General features: G+C 47.6%; 1 protein-coding gene across 3 annotated transcripts in view; it reads left to right on the top strand.

Moving 5' to 3' along the window:
* si:dkey-11f4.7 (piezo-type mechanosensitive ion channel component 2) overlaps positions 1-17,152 on the top strand; it is a 156,381-nt gene that overhangs the window by 3,695 nt on the left and 135,534 nt on the right. For all 3 annotated transcript variants that reach the window (XM_068000710.1, XM_068000709.1, XM_068000708.1), the window contains exons 4-8: positions 1,252-1,465; positions 8,196-8,361; positions 10,127-10,252; positions 13,743-13,878; positions 16,192-16,310. In XM_068000710.1, the coding sequence (XP_067856811.1) occupies positions 1,252-1,465; positions 8,196-8,361; positions 10,127-10,252; positions 13,743-13,878; positions 16,192-16,310 (761 nt within the window). The remainder of the gene's footprint in view (positions 1-1,251; positions 1,466-8,195; positions 8,362-10,126; positions 10,253-13,742; positions 13,879-16,191; positions 16,311-17,152) is intronic.

Here is a 17,152-nt window from a genome sequence, read left to right as displayed (position 1 = left end):
TTTTGCACTTTTCTAGTGTGTGCTGTGTCTTCATGCTCTGGGTTCTCACTTCAAAGAAAAAAAGAAAGCCTTGCATTTATATAGCACCTTTCACGACCTTGGGACATCCCAAAGCACTTTACAGCGAATTAAATATTTTTGAAGTGTAGTCACTGTTGTAATGTAGGAAACGCAGCTGCCAATTTCAGCACAGCAAGGTCCCACAAACAGCAATGTGATAATGATCAATTCATCTGTTTTAGTGATGTTGATTGAGAGATTGGCCAGGACACCGGGGAGAATTCTCCTGCTTTTCTTAGAAACAGTGCCATGGGATCTTTTACGTCCACCTGAGAGCGTAGACTTGGTGTAATATCTCATCTGAAAGACGGCACTTGCCGACAGTGCTGCTCTCCCTCAGTACTGCATTGCAGTGTTGGTCTAAATTATGTGCTCAAGCCCCTAGAGTGGGGCTTGAACCAACAATCTTCTAGTCTCAGAGGCAAGAGTGCTACTGTTGAGCCACAGTTGACAACCCTTGCTTAATGTGTGTCCGTAGAGGGTAGATTGCCATGTGCCAGGGTGTTTCATCAAAAACCAGTGTAACTCGAGGAAAATCTTCCTTACTGATTCATCTACATAATAGCGAAGGATAGCCAGGGCCTGCAGAAGTGGTGTGTCTGGCCAGTTAGGCAACAATGTGCAGAATATGTGCTCAAGTCTCTGGAGCTGGGCTTGAACATACAACCTTCTAACTCTGAAGCAAGAGGGCTACCCACTGAGCCAAGGCTGACACTTAAATGCAAGCCCTCACTTTACCATTCAGGGCCCTTTTAAGTGATCTCCTGCCTGAGCTGTCCACCCCTAGCAACCGGGGATGCCATGTTTCTTGGGCATGGATTAGACTTGGCGTCCTGCGTTCCTGCTCACCGGGAAATTGCATGCAGAATGTCCCTACCCCCATTGTAATCGTCAAATGAAGCTCCTTCCTGCTTTAGACAGGAGTTTCCACTGCCCGCCTCAGGCCTGGCTGGGAAATTGAGCAGAGTTCCGCCCAATTTTGAGGTCAGTTATGACCCATCTGCATCCACTTTCAGGGTGCAACAGGCATCAAAATTGCCCCCACTGTCTTGCGGTGAAGAAATGAGTCAGGGTCTAGAACTAAGTGTCCACTAAATAGATGGTGTTTGGAAGTTCCTTTGAAAGTATGAGAACTGACTGCGTGCGAGTCCTGTAGTTCCTTCCAGCTGTCTGACGGACTCTGTCCTCCAGGTATTGTGCACCCATCCCTCATCTCTGCGGTCTACTTCTTCACGTTCCTGGGGTTATGCTCCTGGTGGGCCTGTGGTCGAGTCTTCAGCCTGCTCTTCTTCAAACGTTTGTGTCTATTGATGGCTTTCTTCAGTGGAGGACATCTGACTGTGATCTATCTCTATCAGTTACCTCTCTTCCAGGGGCTGCTTCCACCTGATGATATTTGTATGAGGTAGGGTTGCAATATTTGGAGAGAAAATTCTTCCCCATTGATTCTGTTAAGTGTTTCGTAATAACCATGCAACAAAAAGAAACTTTTACCAGTTGATGTGTGAGGAGAAAGAGGCCTGTATTTGGGTTTTGGATGGATCCTAAGTTGCCTAGAATGTTCAAGAGTTTTTTCTCAAGTGTGTTCATTGTGAGCCTGCGGTGGGCTAGTGTGTGGAGCTCTACAACTCCCTTCAGACTGTCCCTAGTTTAGGGCAGGCTTTTCCCCTTTTGTTACCAAGTTTGGATGTAGGGATGGCATATGTCACTGCTGTATTGTAGGGAAATGCAGCAGCCAAATTGCCCACAGCACAATCTTGAACCCACAACCTTCTGACTCAGAGGTAAGAGTGATACTTAGATGCCAGCGATCATTATGAGAGACTGACTAATGCTGGAAAGGTCCCAGTAGATTGGAATCAAGCTAACGTAATACCCATATTCAAGAAAAAAGACAAACCTAATCTGGGAACTGCAGACCCATTGGTCTAACAACAATACTTGGTAAAATAATAGCATCTTGAGGGGCACCTGTATTAAAATAATTCAATCAATAACAGCCATCATAGCTGCAGAAGGGCAATATCACGCTGAAGGAGACCCTTAACTTTTTTGAGGAAATGGAATCCATAATGGGCATTGGAAAAACCATGGGGTGTGGTGAACTTAGATTTCCAAGAGGCTTTTGATAAAGTTCCCCATGAAAGGCTGTTACTGAAACTGAAAGCAGTGGGAATTCGAGGCAAAACCTGAATAAAGTGTTGGCCAAAGGAAAGAAAATGGTGGGTATTTGTTAGGGGAGTGATGTCAACATGGGGCAACATCACAGGGATCAGTGCTGGGGCTCACACTACCTCAGGGATCAGTGCTGGGCCCCCCACTATCACTGGGATCAGTGCTGGGCCCCCCACTATCACTGGGATCAGTGCTGGGCCCCCCACTATCACAGGGATCAGTGCTGGGCCCCCCACTATCACAGGGATCAGTGCTGGGCCCCCCACTATCACAGGGATCAGTGCTGGGCCCCCCACTATCACAGGGATCAGTGCTGGGCCCCCCACTATCACGGGGATCAGTGCTGGGCCCCCCACTATCACGGGGATCAGTGCTGGGCCCCCCACTATCACGGGGATCAGTGCTGGGCCCCCCACTATCACGGGGATCAGTGCTGGGCCCCCCACTATCACGGGGATCAGTGCTGGGCCCCCCACTATCACGGGGATCAGTGCTGGGCCCCCCACTATCACGGGGATCAGTGCTGGGCCCCCCACTATCACGGGGATCAATGCTGGGCCCCCCACTATCACGGGGGTCAGTGCTGGGCCCCCCACTATCACGGGGATCAGTGCTGGGCCCCCCACTATCACGGGGATCAGTGCTGGGCCCCCCACTATCACGGGGATCAGTGCTGGGCCCCCCACTATCACGGGGATCAGTGCTGGGCCCCCCACTATCACGGGGATCAGTGCTGGGCCCCCCACTATCACGGGGATCAGTGCTGGGCCCCCCACTATCACAGGGATCAGTGCTGGGCCCCACACTGTCCCTAATCTATTTTTGATAACTTGGATTAACCATCCCAATGCAAGATAGTCAGATATTAAACCAGATATCAGGCAAGTCGTAAGAAGTGACCAGGGATGGAGAAAAGTAGTTAGATACAATCTGCAGTCGAGCAAATGAAATTTGGGACAGATAAGTACAAATGGAAAAATAGAAGTCATGGCTGTTCTTTCAATGGTTTATAAATAGTTACAGTGAAGTCAAAAGGGAACTAGGGGTGATGGTAGAGTTGACATTTCATGGGATCGATTTCATCTCCACCGAATGGGTCCACCTGCACTTTACAGAACCGGCCCTGTTTCCATTTCTTGGAAATCAGTGGAATGAAAATGGGACAGGTTCTGTAAAGGGCGGGCGATCCGCTCCTCTAGGTGACTGCCCGGGTGGTGAATATTAAAATGTAACCTACATGTCAAATGCAGCAATAAACAGTGAACCAATTGCTGAATTAAATTGCTAGGTCTGTTGAGCATAAGTTGGAAGATATCAAGTTAAAGCTGTGCAGTGCCGGGTCAGACTGCACCTGGACTATGGTGTGTAGTTTTGGTCAACGATACACAAGGGAAACGTTCAAACCCAGGAGGCCATGCAGAGAAGAGCCTCGGATGGGTTTGGATGGGTACATGGGACTGGGATGTTATAGCTATTACTGAAACATGGCTAAGGGAGGGGCAGGACTGGCAGCTCAATGTTCCAGGGTACAGATGCTATAGGAAAGATAGAGCAGGAGGTAAGAGAGGAGGGGGAGTTGCGTTCTTGATTAGGGAGAACATCACGGCAGTAGTGAGAGGGGATATATCCGAGGGTTCGCCCACTGAGTCTATATGGGTAGAACTGAAAAATAAGAAGGGAGAGATCACTTTGATAGGATTGTACTACAGACCCCCAAATAGTCAACGGGAAATTGAGGAGCAAATATGTAAGGAGATTACAGACAGCTGCAAGAAAAATAGGGTGGTAATAGTAGGGGACTTTAACTTTCCCAACATTGACTGGGACAGCCATAGCATTAGGGGCTTGGATGGAGAGAAATTTGTTGAGTGTATTCAGGAGGAATTTCTCATTCAGTACGTGGATGGCCCGACTAGAGAGGGGGCAAAACTTGACCTCCTCTTGGGAAATAAGGAAGGGCAGGTGACAGAAGTGTTAGTGAGGGATCACTTTGGGACCAGTGATCATAATTCCATTAGTTTTAAGATAGCTATGGAGAATGATAGGTCTGGCCCAAAAGTTAAAATTCTAAATTGGGGAAAGGCCAATTTTGATGGTATTAGACAGGAACTTTCAGAAGTTGATTGGGAGAGTCTGTTGGCAGGCAAAGGTACGTCTGGTAAGTGGGAGGCTTTCAAAAGTGTGTTAACCAGGGTTCAGGGTAAGCACGTTCCTTATAAAGTGAAGGGCAAGGCTGGTAGAAGTAGGGAACCTTGGATGACTCGGGAGATTGTGGCCCTAGTCAAAAAGAAGAAGGAGGCATATGACATGCATAGACTGCTGGGATCAAGTGGATCCCTTGAAGAGTATAGAGATTGCCGGAGTAGAGTTAAGAGAGAAATCAGGAGGGCAAAAAGGGGACATGAGATTGCTTTGGCAGATAAGGCAAAGGAGAATCCAAAGAGCTTCTACAAATACATAAAGGGCAAAAGAGTAACTAGGGAGAGAGTAGGGCCTCTTAAAGATCAACAAGGTCATCTATGTGCGGAACCACAAGAGATGGGTGAGATCCTAAATGAATATTTCACATCGGTATTTACGGTTGAGAAAGGCATGGATGTTAGGGAACTTGGGGAAATAAATAGTGATGTCTTGAGGAGTGTACATATTACAGAGAGGGAGGTGCTGGAAGTCTTAATGCACATCAAGGTAGATAAATCTCCGGGACCTGATGAAATGTATCCCAGGACGTTATGGGAGGTTAGGGAGGAAATTGCGGGTCCCCTAGCAGAGATATTTGAATCATCGACAGCTACAGGTGAGGTGCCTGAAGATTGGAGGGTAGCAAATGTTGTGCCTTTGTTTAAGAAGGGCGGCAGGGAAAAGCCTGGGAACTACAGACCGGTGAGCCTGACATCTGTAGTGGGTAAGTTGTTAGAGGGTATTCTGAGAGACAGGATCTACAGGCATTTGGAGAGGCAGGGACTGATTAGGAACAGTCAGCATGGTATTGTGAGAGGAAAATCATGTCTCACGAATTTGATTGAGTTTTTTGAAGGGGTAACCAAGAAGATAGATGAGGGCTGTGCAGTAGACGTGGTCTACATGGACTTTAGCAAAGCCTTTGACAGGGTACCGCATGGTAGGTTGTTACATAAGGTTAAATCTCACGGGATCCAAGGTGAGGTAGCCAATTGGATACAAAATTGGATTGACGACAGAAGACAGAGGGTGGTTGTAGAGGGTTGTTTTTCAAACTGGAGGCCTGTGACCAGCGGTGTGCCTCAGGGATCGGTGCTGGGTCCGCTGTTATTTGTTATTTATATTAATGATTTGGATGAGAATTTAGGAGGCATGGTTAGTAAGTTTGCAGATGACACCAAGATTGGTGGCATTGTGGACAGTGAAGAAGGTCATCTAGGATTGCAACGGGATCTTGATAAATTGGGCCAGTGGGCCGATGAATGGCAGATGGAGTTTAATTTAGATAAATGTGAGGTGATGCATTTTGGTAGATCGAATCGGGCCAGGACCTACTCTGTTAATGGTAGGGCGTTGGGGAGAGTTATAGAACAAAGAGATCTTGGAGTACAGGTTCATAGCTCCTTGAAAGTGGAGTCACAGGTGGATAGGGTGGTGAAGAAGGCATTCAGCATGCTTGGTTTCATTGGTCAGAACATTGAATACAGGAGTTGGGATGTCTTGTTGAAGTTGTACAAGACATTAGTAAGGCCACACTTGGAATACTGTGTACAGTTCTGGTCACCCTATTATAGAAAGGATATTATTAAACTAGAAAGAGTGCAGAAAAGATTTACTAGGATGCTACCGGGACTTGATGGTTTGACTTATAGGGAGAGGTTGGATAGACTGAGACTTTTTTCCCTGGAGAGTAGGATGTTTAGGGGTGATCTTCTAGAAGTCTATAAAATAATGAGGGGCATAGATAAGGTAGATAGTCAAAATCTTTTCCCAAAGGTAGGGGAGTCTATAACGAGGGGGCATAGATTTAAGGGGAGAGATACAAAAGGGTCCAGAGGGGCAATTTTTTCACTCAAAGGGTGGTGAGTGTCTGGAACGAGCTGCCAGAGGCAGTAGTAGAGGCGGGTACAATTTTGTCTTTTAAAAAGCATTTGGACAGTTACATGGGTAAGATGGGTATAAAGGGATATGGGCCAAGTGCAGGCAATTGGGACTAGCTTAGTGGTATAAACTGGGCGACATGGACATGTTGGGCCGAAGAGCCTGTTTCCATGTTGTAAACTTCTATGATTCTATGATTCCATGAAGTTGATCCCTGACATCAAAGGATTGACTGGAGAAACTGGATCTCTTCGACCTTGAAAGGCGGTGACTTCCAGAAATATACAAGACATTAAAGAGGTTAGATGAGGTTAACCCTGGACACTAGAGCAAGGGAGCACAGGTTAAGAACAGTGAAAGATGTCAAGTGGAATTTGTCATGCAAAGAGTGATCAACATTTGGAATGGGAGGTGAAAACATCTCAAGAGGCTCCTCATTTTATGTAACTTTCTGCTTGGTTTGCCCAGGCAGCTGAGTATTCAGAAGGTTGAGGGGTAATCTAATCGAGGTCTTTAAAATGATTAAGGAATTCGATAGGGTAGATAGAGAGAAACTATTTCCTCTAGTGGGAGAATCCAAAACAAGGAAGGTATACAGTGGTGTCCCCAGGGGTTGGTACTCGGACCGTTGCTTTTTTTGATATATATTAATGACTTGGACTTGGGTGTACAGGGCACAATTTCAAAATTTGCAGATGACACAAAACTTGGAAGTGTAGTAAACAGTGAGGAAGATAGCGATAGACTTCAAGAGGACATAAACAGGCTGGTGACACATGGCAGATGAAATTTAATGCAGAGAATTGCAAAGTGATACATTTTGGCAGGAAGAACGAGGACAGGGAATATAAACTAAATGGTACAATCCTAAAGGACATGCAGAAACAGAGAGACCTAAGGGTATATGTGCACAAATCTTTGCAGGTTGAGAAAACAGTTTTAAAAAAGCATACGGGATCCTGGGCTTTATAAATAGAGGCTTACAGTACAAAAGCAAGGAAGTTATGTTGAACCTTTATAAAACACTGGTTCGGCCACATCTTTAGTATTGTGTCTAATTCTGGGCACCGCACTTTAGGAAGGATGTGAAGGCCTTAGAGAGGGTGCAGAAAAGATTTACTAGAATGGTTCCAGGGTGAGGGACTTCAGTTACATGGAGAGACTGGAGAAGCTGGAGTTGTTCCTCTTAGAGCAGAGAAGGTTAAGAGGAGATTTGATAGAAGTGTTCAAAATCATGAAGGGTTTAGATAAAGTAAATAAAAAGAAACTCTTCCCATTGGTGGAAGGGTCAAGACCAGAGGACACCAATTTAAGGTGATTGGCAAAAGAACCAAAGGCGACATGAGGGGAAACTTTTTTACGCAGCAAGTAGTTATGATCTGGAATGCGCTGCCTGAAAGGGTGGTGGAAGCAGATTCAATCGTGGCTTTCAAAAAGGAATTGGATAAATACTTGAAGGGAAAAAATTTGCAGGGCAACAGGGAAAGAGTGGGGGAATGGGACTAACTGGATTGCTCTTACAAAGAGCCGGCATGGGCTCGATGGGCCAAATAGCCTCCTTCTGTGCTGTAACCATTCCATGATTCAAGGATCTTAAAATTAGAGCCAGGCCGTTCAGGAGCAAAATCAGGGCAGTGGAAATCTGTGGATGGGGGTGGGGGGGGGGGGAGGGGTCAGTTGGAGCTTTCAAGACTGAAATTGATGGATTTTCATTGGGTGAGGGTATCAAGGGATATGGAGCAAAAGGCGGATAAATGGAGTTGAGGGACAGATCAGCCATGTTCTAAGAATGGCGGAATGGGCTCGAGGGGCTGAATGGCTTCCTCCTGTTCCTATATTGAAAGGGTTCTAGTGAATGGTCAATTAATGTAATTAATTTCCCCTTTTTCTTGACCCAGGTTGGTTGGTATGACGGCAGTGATCAACACCAACATGACGGAACCATGGCAACTGCTGACCCACCATGGGCTGCACTGGCCCGTCCTTCTGAACCCCATCGTGCTCCTTGTTCTGTACTACACCGTAGCAACATTAATTCGACAGCTGCTCCTCAGCGAGTCAGGGGTAAGGGCAACCGCAGTGCTTCGTGATTTCGGCCATGCCGTTGATGTAACACGCCCCCTCTCCCTGGCTGTGTGAGTTTATTTATTTTAACGGATGGTACTTTTCATCCATTTATTGGGACACAGAATTGAGCCGTGTGCATCACGATGCTCAAAATGGCGGTGCTGTTGACATAATGGGCATGATTTTATCCCCGAGCCGGGAACCCAGCCCGTCCCTAGATACTCGCATGGGGAACCCAGAAGCCAAATGAGTGCGTCGCAATCTGCCATCGCAACTCAACTGAAGGTGAGTATTTGTGGTTCCGGCTTTCCCATGTGCCAGGCGGCCAGATTGACAGGCTGGCTGCCTGTCAGGAGGGAAAGGAGCCACGAGTCGGAGAGGGGGGCGGGAGAGAGAGATCGTGGGCTCTGGAACAAATCAGGGAGGTGGGAGAAGGTGGACCACATTGGGTGGGCCTTGGAGACGATCGGGGGGGGCCCAGAATCCGGGATGGGGGGAGGGGGACAGGGGTTCCAGCATTGGGGGGGGTCATTAGCTGATCCCAGGGGCCCTGTCGCACCAGGTGAGCTTGTTGGGCCTGGATGAAGCACCCCTGCTCCTCCGGGCCCACAAGCAGTGCAATAAAGGCACTCACCTCATGGACCCGGCCCTTCCTGCCTACTTTCACCTGACAGGAATCAGAAGCAATGGGAAAGCTGAACAGGGAAGGTTAAATTCATTTGACATTTCTAATACACAAAGAAATAAGTGCCTCAACTATTGCAATGAGATACATTGCCCCCTTTAAGTATCGGCCCGCCGGCTTTTAGTGGGGACGGGACTTCTAGGTTTCCGTTGCGCGGGCGCATCCTAACATGCCTGGGTTAAACCCAGAAGTGAGACGTCGGAGCCAGTTTGTGGTCCCACCCCAAAAATCAACTATTTTTACTGCCCACCCACCCCCAACCCACCCGTTCTTGGGGGTTAAAATTGCCCCCAATGAGAGCGCAGTAATTTTTGTTCCAATGTAGTTGCCACAGTTACGGTGACTGTTCTGAGTTATGTAGGAAATTTGGTTCAACATCTCTAATAGCAATTTATGGGTCTCTTTTCCCAATTTGCTGCTCTCTCTTTTTCCAGAAAGAGTTGGGTCTTCCTGTGGCTTTGAGGAGTAATTTAACTCGAGCGCACCCTCACCACAGGACTTTGCAGAACGGATATCAGGGATTCGGGATTCAGACAATTCCCAGTCTGGATGATTTTCCACTCACTGAAAGTCCCACGATGGGAGGGCAAACTTGGACAATTACTCCGTGCTTCCTTGGGCCACCCTCCCCCCACCCCAATTTCTCAACCAATTGGACATTCATCATGTATCAACTTAGACAATGAGCGCCCAGAAGGGGTAATCAGTGGCAGGAGGGGTGGCTGAATTCCCACCGCCGCACCAAGCCCAGGGGTTGTAATTGTACTACTCCCTTGCTGAGATTGACTTTCCCAACACAGACTCAACGCAAGGGTTAAACTTGGGACCTTCCCGTCTCTATGGCGCTGTACCACACTAGGCAGTGTAATTACCAACTGGGCCAAGAAAGACCAGTGATTTTAGTGCCTTTTCAAATTATAATTTCACAAGGAAAGTTTCTTTAAGTCTTCCAAAGTAATATTCACACCAGAAGACTATTGTTGACTCCTTTATATAACAGTTCAGATTAGACACAGTAAATACATGTTTATTTATAATACGGAAGGTTTTCTGTGTAAATGTCCTATTGTCTAACAGGCTGATCTTCCAAAGATGGAACTTGACTCCGTGGAAAACTTGTCCGAACATATCGACGACGAAGCAAACTTACAGATTGTCGAAAGTGACAGGAAAAAGGTCGAAGCAAAACAGCAATGTCCAAATGTAAATCATTCAGTTAACCTGGAATTTTAATAGTGACCAAAAGCAAATGGACTTCATCCCTCTGTATTGATCTGAAATTTTTCAGAGCTATAGGGGACTAGCAAGACAACAATCTTCACCCACTGCTGTCCCAGGGACATTTATATATTGTGACTAGTAACACACTGGGATTAGGGTCTCTATATATTGGGCTGCACAGCGCCCATTTTGTAGGCATTACGCAGCCTCCTAAGGACCCACAATGGCGTCCTAAATGTGCGCGTACACTTCTAGTGTGATGTGCTCTGGACGCCATCTTGGTAAAGGCGTTCATGCATGCACAGATAGTGAATGCCGGCAGCATGTAAAGTAGGGAGATTATGCGGTAGATCAGTGTACAACACTGATTTAAAGGGACAGATGTGATTTTAGAACTCAACGCTCCAGCCAACGCGCTGTCTTAACCTCGCACAGCTGAACAGGTCATAAACAGCATGGAGGACCCCCCCACCAGCGCTATAGAAAGGGATCATGCAGGAGTTACAGGTTAGTTGCTGGATTATTGCTTCTGGCTGCTGATGCATTTGTACCTATTTTTGGAGGTCTCCTATACTTGAATACTAGGACGAGGGGACATAACCTAAAAATTAGAGCCAGGACTTGCAGGAGTGAAGTTAGGAAACACTTCTACGTGTAGAGGGTGGTAGAGTTTTGGAACTCTCTTCTGCAAATAGCAGCTGATGCTAGCTCAATTGTTAATTTTAAATTATGAGTTTGATAGATTTTTGTTAACCAAAGGTATTAAGGGATATGGGGCTAAGGCGGGTATATGGAGTTAGGTCACAGATCAACCATTGAATGGCGGAACAGGCTCGAGGGGTTAAGTGGCCTAATCCTATATTCCTATAATAAAGTTTCAGGACTCTACAGGGAGTGGGCTGACTAGCTGACAGGCAACAGCAAGGGCACTGGCAGAGTGACAGGGTGGGACAGGAATGCAGTCACCCAGAGAGAGGACAGCAGGTTAATGTTCCATGGAGCCACTGTCACTTGCTGCCTCCTGTTATGCGCCACCTTCTCCTGCAAGAAAGTGGGATGTGTGTCGGTGAGTGTCCTGCAAGATGTTTGGGTGATGTGCCTGCCATGGTTGAATAGCTGTCAGTGTGTGTGACCTGTGAATTGTGGTGTGTGGCTTGCAACAGTGGCAACGTGTGAGGGTGAGAGGAAGCATCTGATTGGAAGAGTTGAGTACTGATTGAAAGAGTTTATTGGTATGTGGGTGATGCGGGGTGTAGTGCATGGAGCAGTTGGTAGGAGATGCCACTTGACAGTTGACCTCACTCACCTTGACCACTCGTGTCAAAGCATTGAACTTCTTCCTGCACTGCATCCATGTTCGTGGTGCTATGCGCCTGGCATTGACTTCATCCCCCACTGCCTCCCACTGCCTTTTGGCCGTATGTCTGGAGGGCCTCTTGCCACCCTCCCCCCTGCAGATATAAGATGCCCCTCCTTCTGTCCACCTCTTGCACCAAGGCCTCTAGTGCATCATCAGAGAACCTTGATGCACGCACTCTCGCAGGCCAGGTACAAACTCGAACTGGCAGATTGTGAGGTCTGGCCTGCAGATTGGAGGTTGTGGGATTTAGCGGTGCGCAACCTTTATTCAATGTTTTAAAATAACTCAACAGTTTGTAAACATAGGGACAGAACATGCATCTGTGTTTTACGTGTGCGATGTCTGGTCTCCGTTCAGACTCCGTGCGGACCCTATCTTATATTTTGCAAAGAAGAGGTGCAGGCTGCCTTTAAGCGGTGCGAGCCACTCGCGTTATCGGGGCCCCCTGCTGGTGAGTAGCTACTCAACAGCGTAGATAGACCTGGCTGGTCGCAGCAATCAGGTAAATCCCCAGACAGCACGAATGTTACGTACTGCCTGCATGTCAACGTCCCAGTGAGGGTTAATCACACACCATGCACCCAGTTTCGGGGGTATCCAATAGAACACCCATTGCGACTAGTAACACACTAGGATTAGGGTCTCTGTATAGTGTGACTAGTAACATACAGGGATTTGGGTCTCTATATACTGTGACCAGTAACAGACTGGGATTTTTTTTATTCATTCATGGGATGTGGGCGTCTCTGGCAAGGCCAGCATTTATTGCCCATCCCTAATTGCCCTTGAGAAGGTGGTGGTGAGCCGCCTTCTTGAACCACTGCAGTCCGTGTGGTGAAGGTTCTCCCACAGAGCTGTTAGGAAGGGAGTTCCAGGATTTTGATCCAGCGACGATGAAGGAACGGCGATATATTTCCAAGTCGGGATGGTGTGTAACTTGGAGGGGAACGTGCAGGTGGTGTTGTTCCCATGTGCCTGCTGCTCTTGTCCTTCCAGGTGGCAGAGGTCACGGGTTTGGGAGGTGCTGTTGAAGAAGCCTTGGTGAGTTGCTGCGGTGCATCCTGTGGATGGTACACACTGCAGCCACAGTGCGCTGGTGGTGAAGGGAGAGAATGTTTAGGGTTGTGGATGGGATGCCAATCAAGTGGGCTGCTTTGTCCTGGATGGTGTCGAGCTTCTTGAGTGTTGTTGGAGTTGCACTCATCCAGGAAAGTGGAGAGTATTCCATCACACTCCTGGCTTGTGCCTTGTAGATGGTGGAAAGGCTTTGGGGAGTCAGGAGGTGAGTCATTCGCTGCAGAATACCCTCTGACCTGCTCTTGTAGCCACAGTATTTATGTGGCTGGTTCAGTTAAGTTTCTGGTCAATGGTGACCCCCAGGATGTTGATGGTGGGGGATTCGGCGATGGTACTGCCGTTGAATGTCAAGGGGAGGTGATTAGACTCTCTCTTGTTGGAGATGGTCATTGCCTGGCACCTCATTTTTAGGTACGCCTGGTGCTGCTCCTGGCATGCTCTTCTACACTCCTCATTGAACCAGGGTTGATCCCCTGGCTTGTTGGTAATGGTAGAGTGAGGAATATGCTGGGCCATGAGGTTACAGATTGTGCTGGAATATAATTCTGCTGCTGCTGATGGCCCACAGCGCCTCATGGGTGCCCAGTTTTGAGCTGCTAGATCTGTTCTGAATCTATCCCATTTAGCACGGTGATAGTGCCACACAACACGTTGGATGGTGTCCTCAGTGCGAAGAAGGGACTTCGTCTCCACGAGGACTGTGCGGTGGTCACTCCTACCAATACTGTCATGGACAGATGCATCTGCGACAGGTAGATTCGTGAGGACGAGGTCAAGTAGGTTTTTCCCTCGAGTTGGTTCACTCACCACCTGCAGCAGGCCCAGTCTAGCAGCTATGTCCTTCAGGACTCGGTCAGTTCGGTCAGTAGTGGTGCTCCCGAGCCACTCTTGGTCTCTGTATATTGTGACTAGTAACACACAGGGTTTAAGGTCTCTGTACATTGTGACTAGTAACAGGTATATTGTGCTCTGTAATACACAGGGATGTTGTTTCAGTGCATTGTTCCTTGACTTTAATATTTTCCCTGATTGCAGCAGCCATTGATTTACCCAGTAAGCGACCATACAATGGAGTTGGCTGTTCCTTTCTATAAGCCCCAGGGGAACAATAACTGTCTGCCAGCACAGATGTACCGCTCCCCAGTGTACACTCAGCACTCCTCCGACTCTGGTAAGATTCCTAATACTACATAAAATGTGGGTAAGTGGCAGGAAATGTATTGGGAAATAGTGCAGTAATGGTTATTGCTGTGTTGTACTGGTACTCCCAGCCCCTCCTCTGGTCCGTGAGCTGTTTGTGAACGGTGGAACAGATCTCGCAGCTCACCGGGAACATGGAATGAGGCCTGGCCTTGAAAGTGGCTCTGGCCTCACGCCAAGGACCTTGGGCACCGCGTGCCTCCCGGCCATTGCCCGTGGGTTAAAATCGACCCTCATTACTCTTGGGTCTCAATTTGCTTTCAATACAATTAATGACATTGTTGGAGGAGGCAGTGATATAAAGGGCAACTGAATGCTTGAAGTCTGAAATAAAAACCGAACATGCTGGAAATTATCAGCAGGGTCCTCGGTGTCTGAGAGGAGTCACAATTTAACGTTTCGGGGAGACTACCAGACCCGTTACCAATCCACCTGAAACGTTTCATCTGTCCTCCCCTTTCAGATACTGACTGACCCACTGTACATTTCCAGCATTTTTATCGAAGTAATTTTTCCCCAAGAGAAGTTGGTGATAAGAAAAGGACTTTTGTCTCAACAAATCTCATCTTTCTGCTACATTAACTCTCCCATCGAAGCCCCTCCCTCTGGTACATTAACTCTCCCATCAAAGCCCCTCCCTCTGGTACATTAACTCTCCCATCAAAGCCCCTCCCTCTGGTACATTAACTCTCCCATTGAAGCCCCTCCCTCTGGTACATTAACTCTCCCATTGAAGCCCCTCCCTCTGGTACATTAACTCTCCCATTGAAGCCCCTCCCTCTGCTACATTAACTCTCCCATTGAAGCCCCTCCCTCTGCTACATTAACTCTCCCATTGAAGCCCCTCCCTCTGGTACATTAACTCTCCCATTGAAGCCCCTCCCTCTGGTACATTAACTCTCCCATTGAAGCCCCTCCCTCTGGTACATTAACTCTCCCATTGAAGCCCCTCACTCTGCTACATTAACTCTCCCATTGAAGCCCCTCCCTCTGCTACATTAACTCGCCCATTGAAGCCCCTCCCTCTGGTACATTAACTCTCCCATCAAAGCCCCTCCCTCTGGTACATTAACTCTCCCATTGAAGCCCCTCCCTCTGCTACATTAACTCTCCCATCAAAGCCCCTCCCTCTGTACATTAACTCTCCCATCAAAGCCCCTCCCTCTGCTACATTAACTCTCCCATTGAAGCCCCTCCCTCTGTACATTAACTCTCCCATCAAAGCCCCTCCCTCTGGTACATTAACTCTCCCATTGAAGCCCCTCCCTCTGGTACATTAACTCTCCCATTGAAGCCCCTCCCTCTGTTACATTAACTCTCCCATTGAAGCCCCTCCCTCTGGTACATTAACCCTCCCATCAAAGCCCCTCCCTCTGGTACATTAACTCTCCCATTGAAGCCCCTCCCTCTGCTACATTAACTCTCCCATTGAAGCCCCTCCCTCTGGTACATTAACTCTCCCATTGAAGCCCCTCCCTCTGTACATTAACTCTCTCATTGAAGCCCCTCCCTCTGTACATTAACTCTCCCATTGAAGCCCCTCCCTCTGTACATTAACTCTCCCATTGAAGCCCCTCCCTCTGTACATTAACTCGCCCATTGAAGCCCCTCCCTCTGGTACATTAACTCTCCCATCGAAGCCCCTCCCTCTGGTACATTAACTCTCCCATTGAAGCCCCTCCCTCTGTACATTAACTCTCCCATTGAAGCCCCTCCCTCTGGTACATTAACTCTCCCATTGAAGCCCCTCCCTCTGGTACATTAACTCTCCCATTGAAGCCCCTCCCTCTGGTACATTAACTCTCCCATTGAAGCCCCTCCCTCTGCTACATTAACTCTCCCATTGAAGCCCCTCCCTCTGGTACATTAACTCTCCCATCATGGCATCTAACTGTACTTTGATTATTTATACTATTTGCCTCTTTTACCTGCCTGACAGATTATGTCAAACATTTCTCACTCTGAATAAATAAGATTGTCCTGATAACCTGTTTGAAATTTGCCTTCACTAATTTAAATTCATGTCCTCTGGTTTACTTTGAAGTGATATTCTAGGTCTACTGGATATGTACCTCAGCCAAGTGTCGATTATTTAAATACTTTGATGAAGGCCTTCCTTTACTGCCTTTTCCTGTACCGTACAGCTTAAATTTATCTGACCTTTCCGCATTGCTTAATCCCGTGACACTTGGGGTCAGTCCTATTGCTCTTCCCTACACCCTCTCAATGCTCCCTGCCTTGTTTCAGGACAGTAGTCATCTCTCTTTTGTTCCTTCCCCTGCAGAAGCATACACGGAGCCGGAGCCTATGGAGGGAGATACTGGGAAACCGCCCAGCAGCCTGGCAATCATTGGCCACTTCATCATGCAGCAGAGCTATGCCAGTGCACTCATATTCATGATGGTAAGGGTGAAGGCGGAACTTCCTTTTAGCTCTTTGCTGGTGCTACTTGTATTATCTCACTGAGACCTCCAGAATAAATCTCAGTGAGACATCTGCGCATCACATCACAAGGAAACTCTCAATTTATTGCCACAATTTGGGAAACAAACTCTATGTCATGGAAACCACACACATCACCGTGAAATGTCCTGGCAATAGCAGGAACATCTTCATTAAAACAGTTGTGTGGTTGGTACAAGGTATCAGTATCGATAAACTCGATATCCCGGCAAGGACACGATGGGCCAAATGGCCTCCTTCTGTGCCGTAACTTTCTATGATTCTGTGATTCAAGCTAATGGACTGTTTTTGTCACATAGCCTGAATACTAATGTCACTTTAGCATCTTTTTTTAACATCTGAAAGATTCTTAAAATTTTGTTGAAAGATTGTTGGAGTTTCAAAATTGTGAGATGTGACCTCAATGCACGTTGTGAGATTGAATATCTCTGTGGAAAGAACGTAAAGATTGTTAGAATAGGAGACAATCATTAGGCACACCCTTTGTCACAAATCAATCCCACCTGCCCACCTTCCTGATATATCCCTCAATCCCACCTTCTCACTATATCCCTCTGCCCACTTGTCCACCTTCTCGCTATATCCCTCTACCCCACCTGCCCACCTTCTCACTATATCCCTCTACCCCACCTGCCCACCTTCTCACTATATCCCTCTACCCCACCTGCCCACCTTCTCACTATATCCCTCTACCCCACCTGCCCACCTTCTCACTATATTACTCTACCCCACCTGCCCACCTTCTCACTATATCCCTCTACCCCACCTGCCCACCTTCTCAC

The sequence above is a fragment of the Heptranchias perlo genome, chromosome 19, assembly GCF_035084215.1.
Source record: "Heptranchias perlo isolate sHepPer1 chromosome 19, sHepPer1.hap1, whole genome shotgun sequence".
Classification (NCBI taxonomy): domain Eukaryota; kingdom Metazoa; phylum Chordata; class Chondrichthyes; order Hexanchiformes; family Hexanchidae; genus Heptranchias; species Heptranchias perlo.
Note: the sequence above shows the minus strand (reverse complement) of the source record. Positions and strands in the feature narration are given on the sequence as shown.